The 19,848-nt window shown below is 36.1% G+C and overlaps 1 protein-coding gene across 6 annotated transcripts in view; it reads right to left on the bottom strand.

Annotated features, from left to right (window-relative positions):
- Positions 1-2,057: 2,057 nt before the first annotated feature.
- Positions 2,058-19,848, bottom strand: part of LOC308187861 (cilia- and flagella-associated protein 47-like) — a 307,333-nt gene continuing 289,542 nt past the window's right edge. For all 6 annotated transcript variants that reach the window (XM_080576253.1, XM_080576256.1, XM_080576254.1 and 3 more), the window contains 2 exons: positions 17,976-18,144; positions 2,058-3,693 (listed from right to left, as the gene is read on the bottom strand). In XM_080576253.1, the coding sequence (XP_080432379.1) occupies positions 3,484-3,693; positions 17,976-18,144 (379 nt within the window). In that variant the 3' untranslated portion in view covers positions 2,058-3,483. The remainder of the gene's footprint in view (positions 3,694-17,975; positions 18,145-19,848) is intronic.

Raw genomic sequence — 19,848 nt, 5'->3', positions numbered from 1 at the left:
ACAAGTTCTACTCTACACAGTAATGTTGCTTGACATGGTTTTCATCCTTTTTTTTTTTTTTTTTAGTTATTCAGAAAGATGAATCATTATAGACAGATATAAAGAGACAAGTGGGGGAGAAATATAAAGAAACAGGTGGTGACTACACTGATTAGCCAACCGGTATTTCTTCTAAGGCATTAACAAGCAGATGCACAGCTGACTCATGCTTGTCACGTAACTCTTATGATTAAGACATAGGCCTGAAGTGTCATATTGACTGGGGAAAACTTATTTTGTGAATTTGATATTTATATATATGAAAATACATAAGTAGAGTCAGCACAAGTACTTTTAGATCTCTAGTCAAAATTAACTATTAGAAATGAAGAGCTTTTATTTCCAATGTTAATCAGCAAGCTCTGTTTCCCTGAGACTCTGCTGTACCTGCGAATAGGTTGATGTGAAGGGAGATACTAATTTTTTATTCTTTTCAGGAGAAAAGGATCTTTAAGGGTGCTCTAATGTAGAGAAACAAAGGTAAATTTTTTCTCTTCCGATTTCTGGTAGTGGTAGTGTATTTCTGGTAGTATAGGATAAGGACACAGAAAACATTGTGAGTGCTTCTTTACAAACTATAACCTTGAGGCTGTATTTATTTTCTTCCATTTCCTTGTAAGAAGTTTATTATAATAAATGGTAATTTAGAATTACTTATAAGCTAAATCATTTGTACTGCTTTATTTATTGATTGATTTATGATCTGAACCCTAACTGCAACAGTTGTCCTTAGACTGATCTTCAGTAGTTAAGATCTTCTGCAGATCACATTTTTTAGGTGTGGGGTGACGGTGAGCATCTTGCCCTGCTGTTCTTAAGTTCTGAAAGTCCAAAAGCTTTGGAGTTAAGTCTCCAAGTTTAAATAACAAAAGCATCATTTGATAATTCTTTCTCATACCAATTCTTTCTTTCAATGACTTCAAACTCTACAATTTACAATTATGGCCTAGTAATTCTAGTAAAATAAATTAAAATATAAAACTTAAAAAATAGAGGGAGCAAGAAACTAATAAAACTGATCATTCTGGAAATCTTCCAGTGCTGCTCTTAGAAAGTACTTTTTAAAAGATATGCAAACTTAGAATTAGCTTTTGCAATATAAAGAATGCAATCATATCACCAGTAGAAATGCAAAGGATGAAGTCATGATGTAAAAGAATTTATTTTTAATAGAGTGTATATAGTCAGTGGAATATATAAAAGTATGTGGATAATATGTAAAACGTTGTGGATCTTACAAGCACACACATACAATGGTCCTTATTTAAATCACCTTTGCAAGTATGTCCTTGATACAGGAAAAAATATTTTAGTTCAGTTTAAACTCTGTAAAAATAAGAAAAGGTAACGCCTTTATTTAAAAAAGGTAAAGATTCAAATGATTATGGCATATTTTGCATAACTCATAAATGAGCTTGTATACACTGGAAAAGTCTGTAACCTGGTTCAGAAATCACAGCTGATGCTTCCCTTCTGAGATAAACAATATCACTAAACTTCACCTTTTACAGTGCACTTCAGATGTCACTGCATAAATATTTGTCTATGGATTTTTTAATTTTTGAATGTATGAGAGAATTTGAAAATCTACTAGATGTAACAGAAAATGCAGGTAAGTTAACTGTGAAATTTTTTGAAGTGAGCAACACTTAACTGAGTGATTAACCTATATGCCACCATCTATCTCTGATAGAATTATAAAGCTTTGAGCATCTCGCAAAAAGCTGTGATTTCAAATGAGAAAGAAAACCTTTTAAAAAGCAAAAACAGGAAAACAAAGCTTTAACAAAGAAAAGTTGTCACTGAAATTATTCTTGAACACTGTGACCAATAATCAGTTGTGAATCCACTGCATATTTCTGATCCATAAATTCTCATTTCTTACAGTCAATAGAAACACTTGATTCAATTACACACGTAGATAGAGCTCTCCTATGAAATCTAGATGTACTTGTGTTCCCAGCCACATATAAGATAAATGTTACAAGAGCTTCTTAATGTTTTCTATAAATATACCAAATATCACTATGGACAGTATCTTTCATGTGTTGTGTACTGAATTTGTAAGGGAAATTTTATTCTTGGTTCAGATTATCTGTTTTCTGATCAAAGCGGGGCACACTGCATTAAAAGCAGAGACTAAACAGTGCCATCACTGTTTTATATGTTCCCAACATTTTCTGTAATAGCTTCTCTAAAATGTGTGGCATAAACAAAATCCTCAAGCACATAGCGGTAAAATGGTTTTATTGGTGCTCATTTACACTGACCTACATAGGTTGTTCTCAGGCTCCCCATTCCTGAGCAATGATGCTCATTCTGTATTTGTGCCAAGAAAGCACTTACTCTGTGCCAAGCTATCTTTTTGTTAAAGGATATTCTGCCATTAAAATAAAGGCACAAATACAATTCACATTCTGTTAGTAAAGTCAGCAAAAACAATCTCAAAGATAAAAAAAAAAAAAAAAAACAGTGGGAGTTATCCATACAGTGATCTTACAAAGCATGATTGCATAGATCTAACTTTCTAATGACATCAATAGCAAAGAAAGTCTGAACACCCATATGTCAACTGTGAACGAGAAGAATGGAAATGGAAGCACAATATGAATGGCATCTCTGGTTTGTTTATTTTAGCAAAAAAAAGTAAAATTTTGCTGCAGTCCTCACTGGCTTTTCATAGCCTTCTATATTTCAATACTCCAATACTCTAAAGCACTCTAAAATTTACACAGCACATCAATACGGAGGGAGGACATTTTATTTTTATTCTATATTATGTGTAATAACCTAAGAATTTGTTGTGAAAAGAAAGTGTTATGTGATGAATAACTCAGGACAAAATTATTTTAGACAAAGCAGAAATGTCAAAATTAATGACGTTTTCCAAAGCAAGTGAATCTAAAGACATTCAAGCTCTGGACATGTGATACGTAAACCTGCACCTTAGCAAAGTATTGCAAAATTTGGGTAAGCATTTGATCATGAAAGACATCAGGGATTAGTTTGCCTGCTTGGTTTGTGTGCAAGTAATATACTGAACAACACACAGAACGTTCTTTATGGCTTCCTATCAAAGCCCTACTAAACTAACATTCCTTCTAAAGCAAAGCATTAACTCAAATTCCCAAATTTCCATGTATACTTTTTCAACTCAATCCTTTTTCCTTACTAAAATTTGCTGACATCTGTATGAAATACATGAACCACTAGGTACACAACTAAAATCCCTGATAGAAAAAAACATTATTAGAGTTGAGACACTCTGGGTCCTCCACATAAAGCATACCACCAATGCATATCATATCTGCTTTAAAAATATATAAAAAACACATCTTTGTATTTGCTGAGTTTATTTGACAAAGGTATCCACCTCATGTGTCCCCCCACCCTCCCCAAAACAAACAAACAAACAAAAAACCACAACACAGCTTTCTCTTTTCTCTATTTTTTCCTCAGGACTAAAGGTGCCCCCTTGATTGGTGAGGACACCCCAGTGGTTGTAAGCTTCAGATTTTCACGTACGAAATTTCGCTGTCGAACTGTGGCTGATCTTATGTAACCGCTCGTAGAAACTACTTTTGCTGGCCTTGTAGGTGGTGTGGTCTGTGGAGGCAGGCCATTGATTTCGTATGTCCACTGCATTGATTGAGTCTGAAAATAAAGAACAGAGACATGATAAAATATAATCAGTGACCAAATACCTTGAAAATTTTTGACAGTGATTTACCGTGCTACATTGATTTCAAAAGATATTTATCCTTTTCCACATAGGGTATTGGAATAACAGAAAATGAGAATCACTGTCCTGGAACACAGAGACTAAAAATCATGTTTAACCTTATGAATGCAGACTCAGACCCAACAAAGAAAAATAATTTATCATCCCAGCTGATCTAAAATTCCTTTTTTATTTAGTAAACCCCATAGCTCTGTATGTTGTTCAAAGGTAATTATTCCACAGTACAATATAAATGTCTCAGGTATATATATACTGTGTGACTTAATTGCAACTCAGGTGTTGGTAATAATAGTATTATCAAATGGTGAAATCTTTGCATTAAAATAATGGAAAAATAAAAAAGAGAAAAGGGCTCTAAGTACACATAAGAGAATTGCAGCGTATGTTGAAATCTCCAGTTTGAAGAATATTTATGTGAATTGAAAATGACACTCTGCATTTGCCTTCTGTTTATAACTGGTCTGTAGGAATGGAGCATATGTTTCTATGTCATGTCTTGTAATGCCTGAGTACTTGATTCTTACTGAGTACGTGATTCTTATTCTTAATACATTTCCCATCTATGTTTACTTAAGGAGTATTATTTTATGTATACGAAGGCTGTACTGTTGCCTATCTCCCATGTTTCATTTGTTCTCTGAAGCAGAATTTTGGTTGCTAAAACCCCATATGTAACTATTGCAGATTCTTAAGTCATTTTTCTTTCAAGATTTATCACTTTAATTCTGGAAAGCAGGTCTTTATTCCAAGCCTAGCATTATCCTTCCTAGAAGGTCTATTCATAGATCTTTCATTTTCCATTCTCCTTTTCTCTTAAGAACAAAACAAAACAACGAAATGACAAAATCCCAAAGACTTCAAATGCTGTGTCATTATGTCCAGCTTTGTACCATACAAAGAGAAAGTGTTACATGCCCACTTGACACATACATTGCCATCTATTTGCACTCCGCAACTGGCAATTCCAGGTTTTCCGTTTGGGACATTTTCACTTACAAGGCACTCGTGGGGAACATCAAGTGAAAAAGCATGGGATGATGTAGGTCCATTTAAATTTATTCATTCAAGTGATTTTTTTTTTATGCAGAACATGTAACATAATGCATATACATAATACATATGTGCACAGTACACAGAACATACCAGACTCCATGACTTTGTAGCATCAAAGCAGCAAAGTCGTGTTAAATGCATGATATTTCCAAATTCCCAAGATATACTTTTCCATATTTTGCACAGCACTGCAACTGCACAGCCACGCTACTTTTGGTTCTACAGCAGGTTTTTTTTGGCACTACACTTTTGCATAATGCTGCATTGAACTAGAGTCAAGGCTTGCAGGATCACCTTTCTTTCCTGCTCCAAGTCACAAAGATTTAATACAACTGTTGTAATTTATGTAATACATCTCTCACTTAACACAAACATAATCCTTAGAACAATCATTGGTAGATATAACCATTACACCTAAGATCAGTGTCACTTTCACCCAAGGAAACAAAGGGTCAGAAAGGCTGAGTACACCCTCAACCAATCTGGAAATTAATGCAAGAGTCAACCTTAAAGCTCAAAGAGTCTTCCACTCAAGCACTTAGTTAACAGCATGCCTTCCAACACAGCTGGATTTGTGGCCCATTTGCTCTTTCCAGTCTGACAGTTCTGCTTCTCCCCAAGCAGATTAGGCCTATAGAGAGCAGCAACAGTATCCATACTAATTACCAATTGCTCCTCACAAAAAAGAAAAAAAAAATCACATAGCATAAATGCCATCAACCATCTCCAAAGTATAGCGTGTTGATTTATCTAACAACTTACTTACTGTATTCTGTCAATTAGCTATGGTCTAGGTAAAGAACTACATAGGACATGGGGAAGAGCAGTGAACCTTCTCCATCTCAACGTTTCTTTAGTCATATCATAATAACATATTGAAGAGAATAAAATGCATGTTAAAGTAGCTCTCTGATTTTGTTCTTGTTCTGTTGTTTTGTTAAATATCGGTATTATATTTGCCATTGAAAATGTTTGCTTTGGTGATGTTTACCTTTGTTATCTTTCGTATGCTGTTTCCTACTGTTCTAATGATTACCCTGTCATTGCTAAAGTACACTTAATGGATCTTGTTGCAAGCAGTTTTTCATTCATGTTGCAACTATTCAAAAGGAAGAAGTTCCAGGTCATTAAACTGTAAACCTTTTGACACAGGCTTTGTGCTCTTCTATGCATTTATACAGTGTTTACAATATTTCACATATAGGCTGCATACAGGTACAATCTTTAAATGTCATCACCATATGAATCTCTAATTCTGCTGCTTATTTCATAACTGGTTTTAGCCAGTATTTTGGTAATGGAATATATACTGTTCTGTACTTATATTGAAAGAATAGGCAACTTTTTTGCTGTGTCTTTTAAAAGCAATATTTTTAAACCCTGTACTTTGAAACTGGTGGTACTGATTTTTCATAATGTCATCTGAATGAATTACTGTATTCTAATAAAGGTTAGTAAGCGTAAGATCTTAATAGATAATTCACCATGCATGCATAATTTTTTAAACTTTCATTACTCTTCTGCTGAAATCAAAATCTAATTTAAATTGAATATTATTCCTGTGTAAAACAGACATATTAGCTCATCATTATTCTAAACCTTATTTAATACTGTTCAGTGATCTACTAACTTCACGGCCATTAAAGATAAATGCCAGCAAAAGCAGGTGTGATGTGGACCAACATCAGTATCTTCTGTCCAAAGATAATATTGTCTTTTAAGAAATGTAAATCTCTCTCCAGAGTTAGCTAATTGTCTTATTAACTCCAGTACAAGATGAAAAGGTTTATCTTTATTTAGTATGTCAGATTAACAATTTAGTTTAAAGAAAATTTAACCTCAGGGTCATATACACTGTGTGCATGACTCATTGATCACTTCAAGGTCAGAGAAAAGATCCGTCAATTGTTTCAGCCAAAGATTTTAACTGAGTATCAAGTTACTAAAAATCTTTTTTGTTCGTGAAATCCACACATATAACTTTATTTTCTACAGTTTTCTTAACTGTTTGAAGCAGGATTTAAGCAAAACTGGTGGGCTATGTCACCTCTCAATTTCACTTATTGTTAACATCAAACAATATGGACTTCTGGGCAGTAAGAACCTATTGTTAATTGCCTGTTTGCTGTACAAATGCTCTATATTGTATATTTTGTGGGGGTTAAGAAAAAAAAAAAAAGTTTATGGCTTTGCTTTGTAAAAAAGGTTCAACAAGGAGAAGTGCAAAGTCCTGCACCTGGGGAGGAACAACTCTGGGCACCAGTACCTCCTGGGGGCCACCCAGCTGGAAAACAGCTCTGCAAAGGACCTAAGAATCTTGGTAGACACCAAGTTGAACAGCAGTGTGCCCTTGCCTCTATGAAGACTAATGGTATTCTTGGCTGCACTAGGCAAAGTATCACCAGCAGGTCAAGAGAGATCCTTCTGCTCTACTCAATATTGGTGAAGTTGCACCTGGAGTACTGTGTCCAGTTCTGGGTCTTTCCAGTACACGAGAGACATGAGCATACAGAAAAGAGTCCAGTAGAGGGCTACAAAGATGACTGAGGGATTGGATTACCTCTCCCTTGATGAGAGAGCTGGGACTGTTCAGCCCAGAGAAGGAAGACTTGGGGGTGATCTGTTCACTGTCCATTAATACCTGAGGGATGACACAAAGGAGACAGACCCAGGCTCTTTTCAGTGGTGCCCAGTGCCAGGACAAGAGGCGCTGGGCACAAACTGGAGCACAGGAGGCTCTGCCTGAACACCAGGAAACACTTCTGTGCTGTATGGGTGATGCAATACTGATTACCCAGAGAGGTTGTGGAGTTTCTCTTTTTGGAGATCTTCAAAAGCTGCCTGGACATGGTCCTGAGCAACCTGTTGCAGGTGGCCCTGCTTGAGCAGAGATGTTGGACCAGATCACCTCTGGAGTTTCCTTCTAACCTCAACCAATCTTTGATTCTGTGTTTCTGTGAAAAAGCTGTTTATTCAAGTGCTCGTGTAGCCTGTATCAGGTGTAGTTCTGTGGCAGGAGAAATTGCTCCTTACCTGATGGAAACTCATTGAGCTTAATAGGGAAAACATTGTGGGCATAATCACATAAACCCTTTAGATATGATCCATGAAGATGAACCCAAAATAATAATAATAAAAATCTGTAACAACCTAGTCCATCTATTGTAAATCATCTGCTGTCATCCAAGACAGTTGGAGACAGCTTTTGTGGAAAAATTGTGCAGTTATGTACTTATTTACTGAAAGGAAAACCTCAGTTTGTAGTTCAATGCATTCTGCTAAAGTGGTAACAGGTGTTACACAAATGGAAAATAGTTACTGTAACTGCCAACATAGGTTAGTGCTACAAGACCACCTAGAACTCAGTAATTTTTGGAAAAATTTGGACACCCATGTCTGTTTAACTAGAATATTTAATTTCCAAGGGCAAAATATTAGGTTTTCAAATGTTACTCAAGTCATAAGTATTTTCTTTCAGGATAAAGCCTACAATGACTGCTTTAATCAATATGAAAACTGCAACAAGAGTGAGTCCACCAAGTTCAGAATCAGTGGAAGTGCCTTCAAGCTGCTTTCCAGGTCAGATATGTTTCAGTGACAGAGAAAGAAGGATCAAGTATCAGACTTTTCCGGAGTGACAGAGAGGGGTCAAAGACTTTGAGAGGTCTTCTGAATATGACTATATTTGACTTACGAGCTGCATTTGCTTGCCTAAGAAATGGGTCAGAATTTTCCAAATTTTTCCAGGAACTTTTCCTGTGCTTATGGCAGTGCTGATTATTATACCAAATTTGCAACAATTATAATGCTAGCACCAGTACTAACAAACAAAGTCTAAAGACAAAAGTATTGAGTAGAAACACAAAAGACAGTTTCTGTTATGATGTATGTAATAATAACTTAGGTATTTACAAATCATTGGGTCCCTGCATCTCTTGGCCTATTTCAGAGTTGTGCTGATACTACAGATTACACAACTTCAGAAGAAAGACCACACCACATTCTAAACGTCCCTGACAGTCTGAGGGAAGTTTGGATGTTGAAACTAATGACTTCCTCTTATCAATATCTAGAAAGTCCTGACAGCTATAATCCAATTTAAGCCTGAAGAAAACAATAATTTGGTTCACCTGTTTGGAGTAATGGCCAACTGCAGAACCACATTTCTTTGATAAATATCTTGAAGAATAAAAAATCAGACATATGCTACCAATTTTTACTTTGTATTGTATGTTATTCAAGTAAGTTATTCAACTGTCTTGATAGCTGACTGAATAATGTTCATGAAATAATTTATTCAGCAAATACTGTTAGCAGTCACCAAATAATTTACGCAAAAGTATATTTTTTAGTATTCAGCCCATTCTTACAGATGGTTCATGATTCATAGGATTAATTTGCAGAACATAGACCATCCATATGTATTCACTGTAGGCTGGCAGTGCTACTCAGTTACATACTAATTAATTGCCAGAGAAATTTGTGTTGGGAGGGAGATAAATGTTGCAAAGTGAGTATCAGGAATTTTAAGGTACATGATATTCCAGTTGTCTTTCAAACAGTGTTAATTCAGGAAAGTTCAAACAAGATTTGCAAGACCTCCAGTAAGCTAAGACACAGGAAATTACAGACAGTGCATCCTGTCCTCCCTGGACCTTAATTTGTATTGCAATGGTGACAGGTAAAAAATGATCAATTACAATCAGTGTATACAGAATGAAATTAAACCAAACTTTTATGTGTGCTGCTGAACAGTTTCTGCCTCTATTTTTTTCCTTTATGATCAGTTTAGGGTGAAAAAAAAATAATTGTTTGGGTGCAACAATGTTGTAACATTTCCATATCTGTAGCTCTTAGAAAAGGGTATATATGGGGTATAGAAGTGCTAGATTTATAGCAAATCTCATATTAAAAGAAGAAAGTCATAGCTGATCTTATCAAAGTTACTGAGAAGACTTCAGTTATTTGTATTTTAATGTAGTCTTTGCTTAAGATTTGTTTTACTTGCTAACTCTCATTTTGTATTAATTTTATAAATGATCACTAAAGAGTCAGTATGACGGCAGATGCATTATATTCAATAAACAATATGGTTTGGTAGGTCTCATGTCATTACCTTCCACTACCTTCCACTCCATAGATAAATTTTTTACTTCTTGATTGCTTTACTACATCATCATGCAGAACAGGGCAGGTTAATTGAATACTTACCAGCCATTTGCTGCCAGCAAATGACATGGCCTCCACTGATTCCCTACTTTTGCCCTTCCTCTTGTTCTTATCTGTTTTCCCTGTTTAGTGAATCTGGTAAAGGGGAAAACAGATTGAAAAAACACTGGAACATATAAAAAAATGCCATCTACCAATGTCTTCCTCCTTCCTTGTTCTTCCAGTCTTCCATAATATCTAATTAAAAAATGGAAGGAAACTATAAATAATTAGAAGAGTATTTTCTTTGAAGTCTTAAGTATTTCTTGTAGCTTGGAAGAAAAACCTTGTAAAAGGTCCCATAGACCCAGGGGTTCTGATCTATATCTGAAACTAAGGGAATTAAAGAAACCAAGGGAAGAAAAAAAATGATGAAAGAGATTTCTTTCAGAGTTAATTTTTAAATGCAAGGTTGAGCTTCCTCATGCTAAGCTGGTTTCAGGCTGTTTCAATCCTTAGGATGAAAAAATACTGGAAAGAGAATTTTCTTATACTGAAGTTGTTGGGGACCCTCTGTTACTGTGCCAACTCATATCAGAGTCTGCACCTGTTAGGTCCGTGCAGTCAAGTAAAAGGGCACCTGTGTAGGGGTGGGAAACCTGGCTGCAGTGAGTCACTATTCACAATTAAATAGTGTGTCCTATTCAAGTCCATAATGTATCATGGAATTCTGAGCACTGGCAAGGAAAAAGAACTGCTGAAAAAATGATAATAGTAATAAAAATATTATTCTGGAGAATTTGAAGAAATAGTATCATGTCCTTCCTTTGACCATCAACGCAACGTCCTCTACAAGGTTACTCTTGAAGGACCAGAACAGTAGAAAACACAGTTTACGTTTGTTCTTGGAAAGCTACAATATCTCCTTGTATGACCACCTTGACCAGTTAATTAAGTAGAAAAATAACACTGTTATTTTTTAATAACACTGTTATAAAAAGTGTGAGGGTAGAGAATTAACTGCCACCTGAATCATAAATAAATAAATAAATAAATAAATAGCACTATCATAGAGTACTTGACATGGTTACTGCAAAGTCAAAATAAAACCTGCGTATCTGAAGAGGTGAAATAAAGAAGAAGTAAGAAGAAAAAACAAATCTTGCTTTAGTTATTCAAAAAGATCTTCACCCAACCTGATATGTACTGGAGGGACAATGCAGCATGATATAAACAAGTACATAAATAGCAAACAAAAAAACATGAAAGTGTGGGCCCACTGCTGATTGCAGCAGCAGACCTGGTAACACAGGACAAGGAATAAGCTGAGGTACTTAATGCCTTCTCATCTTCACCTTCATGATGATTTCACATCTTCAGAAAGGGAGAGAAGGAGTACCCAGTGAACTACAGGACAGTCAACCTCACCTCAATTCCTGGGAAAGTGATGGAACAACTAATTCTGGGAAACATTTCCAGGCACATAAAATACGAGAAGGTGACTGGGGGTATCTAGCATGGATTCACCAAGGGGAGGTGATATTTAGCCAACCTGATGATCTGTGGCAAAATGGCTTTGCTTCAATAAATAAAAACAAAGCAGTGGATATTGTCTACCCAGATTTCAGGAGGGCTTTCAACACTGTCTCCTGTAAAATCCTCATGGACAATCTGTTGAGGTGTTGAGTGGATGAGAAAACAATCTGATGGATTAAAAACTGGTTGAATGGTTAGACCCAGATGGTAATGTCCAGTGGCATAAAGTTTAGTTGGAAGCCAGTAAATAGCAGTGTAACCCACAGGTCAATACTAGGTCCAATCCTGTTCATCATTTTCATTAATGATCTGGATGATGGGGGCAGAGTGTACCCTTGGCAGAAAAGAAGCTTGGATACCAAGTTGAACATGTTCCAGCAATATGCTCTTTCGGAAAAGAAAGCAAGTGGTGTCCTGGGCTGCATAACTATACTGCCAGAAGGTGGAGGGAGGTGACCCTTCCCCTCTACACAGCACTGTTGAGGCCTGGAGTACTGAGAGAGAAATGGAGCTACCAGTAAGAGTCCAGTGAAGCGCCACAAAGATGATTAAGGGACTGGAGCATCTCTTCTGTGAGGGAAGGCTGAGAGAGCTGGGACTGTTCAGCCTGGAGTAAAGAAGACTCAGGACTTCTCATCAATATATCTGAAGGGACGGTACAAAGAGGACGTAGCCAGGATCACAAACTGAAATAGAGAAGGCTCTCTCTGAAAATAATGAAACACATTTTGACAGTGAGGGTGACTGAGCCGTGCTGCAGGTTGCCCAGAGAGGTTGTGGAGTCTCCAACCTTGGAAATACTCAAAATCCACCTGGATGTGACCTGGGCTAATCTACCCAGGTGACTGTTGTGGCTTGAACCCAGACAGCTAAGAACACACACTGCCACTTGCTCACTCTATCCCTGCAGTGGAAAGGGAGAGAGATATAGGAAGGCCAAAAGCAAGAAGACCCATGGATGAAGATAGTTTAATACATGAAGGAAAGAGAAACTAAAAACCAACCAACCAACCAACCAAAACACAAATAATGCAGAGGCAATTTCTCTCCACTTCCTGCAAGCAGACAAAAAAAAAAAATTAATTGCTGAGAATGACATTGGACAGTCAGGGTCCAGTGTCGCAGATGTATCTCTTCACAGTCTTCTACTCGTGCCTACCATGCAGGGGAGAAAGCTTTGATGTTGTGCAAGCACTGTTAAGTAATACCCAAAACACTGCTGTATTATCAAGACTATTACAGTCACAAATCCAATACATAGCAATATACAGGCTGCTGTGAAGAAAGAAAAATCCTCTCCAGCCAGATCCAAATGCTGCCTGAGCATATTGTCTGGGTTAGACAAGTCCCTTCCAGAAGCCCCTTCCAACCTCAAGCATTCTGTGATTCAGGGACTGTAGTGTATGATACATTAAGACTTATTTTCTTTCATCTCTTCATCTGTTTTCTCGTTACTTATAACTGCCCTAGTGATGTTGAATGTATTTTAACATCCAAAATTACGTGAAAAACATACAACTCATTTACTTATATACCCACTGTTTTCATTATATACTCAACAATTCATGTGAACCATTCCTCACAATGTGGTAATATTAAAACTGGAGTACTGAGCCATCCTGAGAAACTGTCACCAACACTTCATTTCAGGGTATCTGTCCTGGTTCCAGTTAGGACAGAGTTAATTTTCCTCCTAGTATCTGGTAGGGTGCTATGTTTTGGATTAGGATGAGAAGAGCGCTGATAACATGCTGATGTTTTAATTGTTGCAGAGCAGTGTTTACACCAGGCCAAGGACTTTTCGGCTTCTCGCTCTGTCCTGCCAGCGAGCAGGCTGGGGGTGCAGCAGGAGCTGGGAGGGGACAAACCCAGGACAGCTGACCCAAACTGGCCAAAGGGGTATTCCATACCATCTGACGTCATGCTAAACAATATATAGGGGTGGCTGGCCGGGGTGGGGGGCCGGCTGCTCGGGGATAGGCTGGGCATCGGTCAGCGGGTGGTGAGCAATTGCATTGTGCATCACTTGTTTTTTACACATTATTATTATTAATACTATTATCATTATCACTATTATTATTATTGTTATTATTATATTCCTGTCTTAATAAACTGTCTTTATCTCAGCTCACAGGCTTCACTTTCCCGTTTCTCTCCCCCATCCCAGAGAGGGAGGGGGGAGGGTGAGCGAACGGCTGTGTGGTGTTTAGCTGCCAGCCGGGTTAAACCACAACAGTATCAAAGGGGAAAAGCGTGATCAAACCAGAGTCTGGGGGTGCTTGTGAATAACACTTATCCTCCTTTATCAGATAACACACATCATAGAATCATTTAGGTTGGAAACGATTGTCAAGTCCAACCATTAAGTTTACATTTAATCAATGGTCTTGCTTTCCCATTTATTATTATGACGGTAGCTCAACAGTCATTTTCTTACCTTATAGGAACAATTCCAGATAGAATTAAAGGTGGCTTAATTGATTTCTGCAATTCAAATATTCGATGTTTCACTGCTTTGTTTAGATGTAATACAATCTATATCAAACATTCCTTCATTACTGGCAATGTTTTGAATGCCCTTATACACCAGTCATTCCCATATTGGTATAATCTCTTGTCATTATGGGAATTATAGTCTCAATAGGCAAGGTAACTATTTTTATGCCTATGAATCAAAAATTTTGAGTATTGATTCTTCACACAAAATCCAGTGATGCTAGTAATAGGATGTGCTACATTCACTGCCTGGAATGAACTTTCTGGACCTCTGTTTGTAATCACAAAACTCGGTTCAACATCAGCCAGGGGATGCAGGTGATGTCTTCCTTATTGTGAAACTATTTCAATTATCCTATTAGCTTTGTTACATTTTCCCTTGTTCATTCTTTTTAAGAGATGCAATTCAGAATAACATTAAACTATGGTAATTAACAAATCTACCAGGAACAATGCACAATGTATTTTCACCAAGCTACTGAATATGTAACAGTATCATTTTCTGTTAAAATATGCAAGCTTGCATACATAAGCTTAGAGAAGCCACAGATGGCTACTGTGGCTTGCACACGGCAGCATTTATTTCCAGAGCAGCATGACGAATGGTTTTGATATGCTATCTTCCATAGGCTAAGTTAGTGATTATTCAATAATAAAGGTGCACAAGCCTGACTTCTAGAGGGCTTGATAATGTTACCTGCAATCTGGTTTTCTCTGACATCTATTTTATCTTTTAAGACTTATTTTGTTTGCCCTCTGCTTTAGAATATCTCTGCAGTCTCATCCATGAATTACAACACATTTGCTCAGGTCTCTAGCTGGATTCAGCACACTGCAAGCAAATTAACTGTAGGCCAACTTGAATACGCCCTTTTCCAAGGACTTGCCAGCCTCCTGGCTGCTCTGTCTTGTACCTGGCAGCAGTTCCTGCTCCGGGAAGCCTGTACAGAGTTCCCCTGCCCTTGCTGGCCCTAAGCTCTGGCGCTTGTCTCTTCAGTTTTGCCAGCACATCGCAGCCAAACTCAGAGATGTTAGTCTGACTGAGGAAGTCCTTTTTTCTCTTCTCAGTAATTTATAGTTTATCTATTATCCTTTCACTAATTTGTAATTAGTGGAAAAACATTTTTTCTTTTCAGTTAGAACTGCACTGCTTATGAAAGCTATTATAAACGTTGATGTTTGATTATGGAATAATATCTATTTAAAATGCTCCTCATGCAGTTGTCATTGTTTCTTGCTTGTAGCTCAGTAAGATTATGATGTTCTCCTTCACAGACACAGAAACAAGCATGATTATTTTCTTTACAAGCTTTTTATTATATTTCTCTAATTTCATTCTTTGATCTACAGAAAGTTTTAGAGTAATTTTCCATGGTACTTTTACAAAATTAAGATTCCTACCAGCTATTCAAATAATAGTCTAACTTCAATTGTTTTGATATGTAGTTGACTCAGGACATAGGTTTTAATGACAGTTAAAGAAAATTGAATTGCTTCAGCAAAGTAATTAAAGTTTTCTGCCATTAATAAAATCTACTGTAAGTATTCATGAATATTAAGGTTTTAAAGAATCCCCCAAATACTTCATGAAGTACTTCATGATTTGTGTACAGAAAATATAAATGAGGCTACATTATTTCAATTATAGATATGCGTTCAGTTAATAAAATGTACACACAATTTTGGTAAAGACAAATTGTAATCTCTTCACATTAATTACTTCATCAGGACTGGGTTCTCAGCAGGGGAAATAAAACAAAAAATTTGCATGTACAATGTTTGGGTTTAATGTTTTCCACAAATGAAGATGACTGCAGGATCTTTCCCCATAATCCCAACCTCCTGTTTTACTTTACAACACAATTGTAACGACCAGCATAAAACAGATAAAGAACTTACACTGTCATCTGTACTGCTTTACAGCCCAATTATCACTGTTCATTGAAGCATACAAAAATAGCAGTTTTGCTACTCACTATTCATAGAATTTAATAAAACTATGTTAGTGTTAGGACTCTGACTTTATCCCCAGAAGTGCAAAGGAAATTTTACAGGAAGAGTGCTGTAGTCTTTTAGTATGGCAGTATCAGAAGAGAGACAATACTGTAAAAAAACTTTGCTGCTTTTAAAAACAGTTCAAAGCCTCTGTCAATACCTTGCTGAAAGAATACATGCAAAAGAGGTTCTTCAGTGTTAGATCCAACATTGTTTTTCACCACCTTCACTATTATTCCCCAAATAAGAGTGATTTAATACTGATTTTGCCATCCAACTAAATCTGTCTTCTTCAGGGTCAGTAAAGAAAATTATTTCAACTAACAGGAAACGCAGAAATGAGTATCTGGTATTCTCAACACGTAGTCAAGTTTCTTTCAGGTAGCTGTTGTGAGTCACCAGCAGAATTACAGAGTCACAAATGCTACAGCTTATATTAGAACTACATGACCAAAAGGTTTTGTGGAGAGGAAAGAATGAATTATATATACCCCAAAGGATTATCAGTAAAAATAAAGAGAGTATAAGCCATGAAGACTCATTAAGAAATTTTTTAACATACAGGAGTAGATTGGACAAGATATTCTCTATGGCAATAACATGTACGAGTGAATTCCTATACCCATATACAGTAGCACAGGTGGAGACGTAAAGAGCCATCTGCCTAGATCATAACCTGAGACTGAGGTGTGTAAATTAAAAATCCAATTACTCAAAGCCCATCTGTACTCATAAATTCCTAAAAGGAATTTTTGGATTAGTGAGTGAGTTCTTAGAAAGCAAATCTTTGACCTTGATGCTTATCTCATTGCAGACAAATTCGTCATGTAGAAGCTCTATTTTCAATGGAAGTTAAACCAAAGACAAATATGGCTAGTACATTTTAATGTGTTATGCCTAATAACAGGAGTTTTTTTCCAGAACTACATTAGAAGTTTCTGAGCTGTACATATGTGTTATATAGCATTGTATAAACATAAAAGAACACAATGGATTCAGTCAGTTGTTTTTCAAATGTAAGAGATATAAACAACACTGCTGTTTATATAAAAAGAATGAATTGATCAAATGTCTAATCTGGTAAAAAACAAAACAAAACAAAAATGATGGATCAAATGGCCTTCCCGTTTCCCTAGGATTTCTCTTTCTTATTCCTGTTGAGTAGGTTATCACTCAGAGAGAAAACACTATAGATATTTGTCATGCATCTTTTTATCAGCTTTATTTTGACCATCTTATTTTTAAATCAGTATTGCTGTTTCACTTCTAATACAGTAACGTGAAAACATTGCCAGCATGCAGTGAAGTGTGCATTTCAAGTGCAAACCATTATTTGCAGAGAGTTTCAGGTGTTCTCCAGTACTATAAATTTTGGACAAACTGTTTCATTTTAAAGAATGACTTAAAAATCATTTCTGAAGTAATAAGAACATTTTTACTACTGAAAGAAAAAATGTCTTGTGATGTTTTCTGACCTTCAGACTTTCAGAAGCTACTTGGCTAAAAATTCTTTTTGTTTATTTTGGAGCTTGTTTTTATGAAGTTATTTCTAGCTTCTTCTGAAATTCTGCCTTTTACAGTTTACTATCTACCTTCTAGCACCTTAACTTAGGTCTTATATATTCAATTTCTCCCATATTTTCCACTTATTCTTAACATGATTATTTTATTATTACTCTGTTAAAAGTTATTCTGTCATGTTGTATATGTAGTTGTGGCATATGCATTAAGACATGTATCTGGTGCTGATGGCAAAGGGATAACAAAGAAATTAAAATTAAAATATAAGTTTTTCCAATTTGTCACGAGTTAATTTTCATTATTTGGTTTTATTCTTGTCTGTAGTGAAGAGTAGCAAAATAATTACAGCGTGCATTTGCATGTTTTTTTGTATAGGATTATTTTTCCCTTCCAATCCTGAGCAATGGAGAGAGTATATTTGTGTATTGCATCTAGGAAGACTTACCTGAATTACAAGTGTTGCTTTATGCTTCTTGCCATACATTCTTGGTTTGAATCCCACTGTTATATGAGTTCCAACAGTGCCCACTGGAAGAAGTTCTCCAGCTTGCGGCAGTACAAGAAAGTCAGGATCACTGCCCGCCAGGAAGTATGCAGTGAATGGCTCAGGGTACCTACAGGAAAGCAAAGGAGGTTATGGTGCCTTTTGCAATATCTTAATACAATTTATCTACAAACCTTTAGGCCATCATGTAGCATGACTTAGGAAACGTGGCAGCCCGTGAAATGCTTGAAGAATAACAGCATTATTACTTACAGAATAATTTTTTATAGTAATTGTTTACATTTAATTATAAATATTTATAATCTTTATATGCAGGGATCTGCATACTAGTCTTCCATTTAAAATACACTTATGTTTTGTTATAAATATGATAATAACTATAGAATAATTATAACATCTGTCATTTAAAAAAAATGTGTAAAGGTATAATATGAATTATCAAAATAAATTCCATGCAGAGTGGAAAATATACTTACCCTATTTAAAATCCCTCACTTTTCCAATCTCTAATCAAATAAAACTGACAAGCCACCCATTTTGTTAAGATTTATGACTAGAACTGAATTTGCAGTAAGATGGAGTACTAATAAATTAGGAGTGAGTTCTGAAAGGCATGAAATGAATATACGGAAAAATATAGTTTTCTATCAGTTTTCAAAACTTTTCATGTCTCACAGACCAAATACTTTGAGATACTGCAATAACAATAAACATGTTCCTCTACTGATACTATTGTATAACTGCAGTCTCATAAGAATTTTTGTCACAGATCTTGTCTAATTGCTAGCTTCATGGCAGTACCATTGCACCAAAAGAAAACGTCTTATTCCTGGTAAAGAGAGTGGCTGAGAACTACCAAACAATCTTTAGTTTTATTCCAACATGCAGCCTATTTATCACAGTTTCTTACAGATCAGTTGTCATAAGCATTCTAAGCATGAAAATATATATATATATTGCATTTTCCTGTCAAGTTCCCTTTAGTTCTTACATATATTGCTGAGGACAACTCTATTTAAGACAGAAAAAGAACAAAAGAAATTAAAACTAGAAATTTGATGACATGGTCAAGAAATAATTCACAACAATCTATCACAGTGTAACAGTGCAAACACCATGCACACTTAGAAGGAAAATATTTTTAGTTGATAAAACTTAAAGGATGAAAAACTAACAGCATCTCAGAAAAAAAAGCTGTTCAGATCTGTTTATTCATGGATTGTCGCACCAGAAATAACACTGCTTTTCAAAGAAAACACAACGCAATGGAATTTAATATTTTATGACAATTCAAATCTCTATAGAAATGTCCCACATATTTAGGGGAAGTGCTATTCACTGCATGGTATGCTGGGTCATGTTGTTTAAAAATAGCTCTCCTTTTGTGTATGTTCTCACGGAAGGTTTTCTTAAATTCTAAAATACTGTCAGGAAAAAAAAAAAAAGAAAGAAAGAAAGGTCAAACTGTAAGTTTGTAGAAGAAAACTGTGCAAGTGCAGAAAATGGAAGCCAAAAAGCTTCCACTTCCTCAGAAAGTTAACTGAGATTTAGCACTGCTACCAGGCTCCAATGCATTAGTGGATCTAGCCTAACTTTTCCTTTTGGTGACATCAAGGTGGTCAAAATAACTGAATGTCTGAAAGCACATCTCAAGTTTTGAGACAAATCAAGCTTATTCTGACATTCTCTTTTGGTGGTACCTAAGAAGAAGTGCAGCTGAGTTTACAGCACTAAGCTTACAATGGCCTGAGTTCCCATGTATATATCGTCTAAGCCTTGAGTCTTCACATCAGTATTTTCTATAAGGCCTGCT

Source organism: Anser brachyrhynchus (assembly GCF_964034855.1).
Source record: "Anser brachyrhynchus genome assembly, chromosome: 1".
Classification (NCBI taxonomy): Eukaryota; Metazoa; Chordata; class Aves; order Anseriformes; family Anatidae; genus Anser; species Anser brachyrhynchus.
The sequence above is the reverse complement of the archived record's forward strand: the minus strand, read 5'-3'. Positions and strand labels throughout refer to the sequence as shown.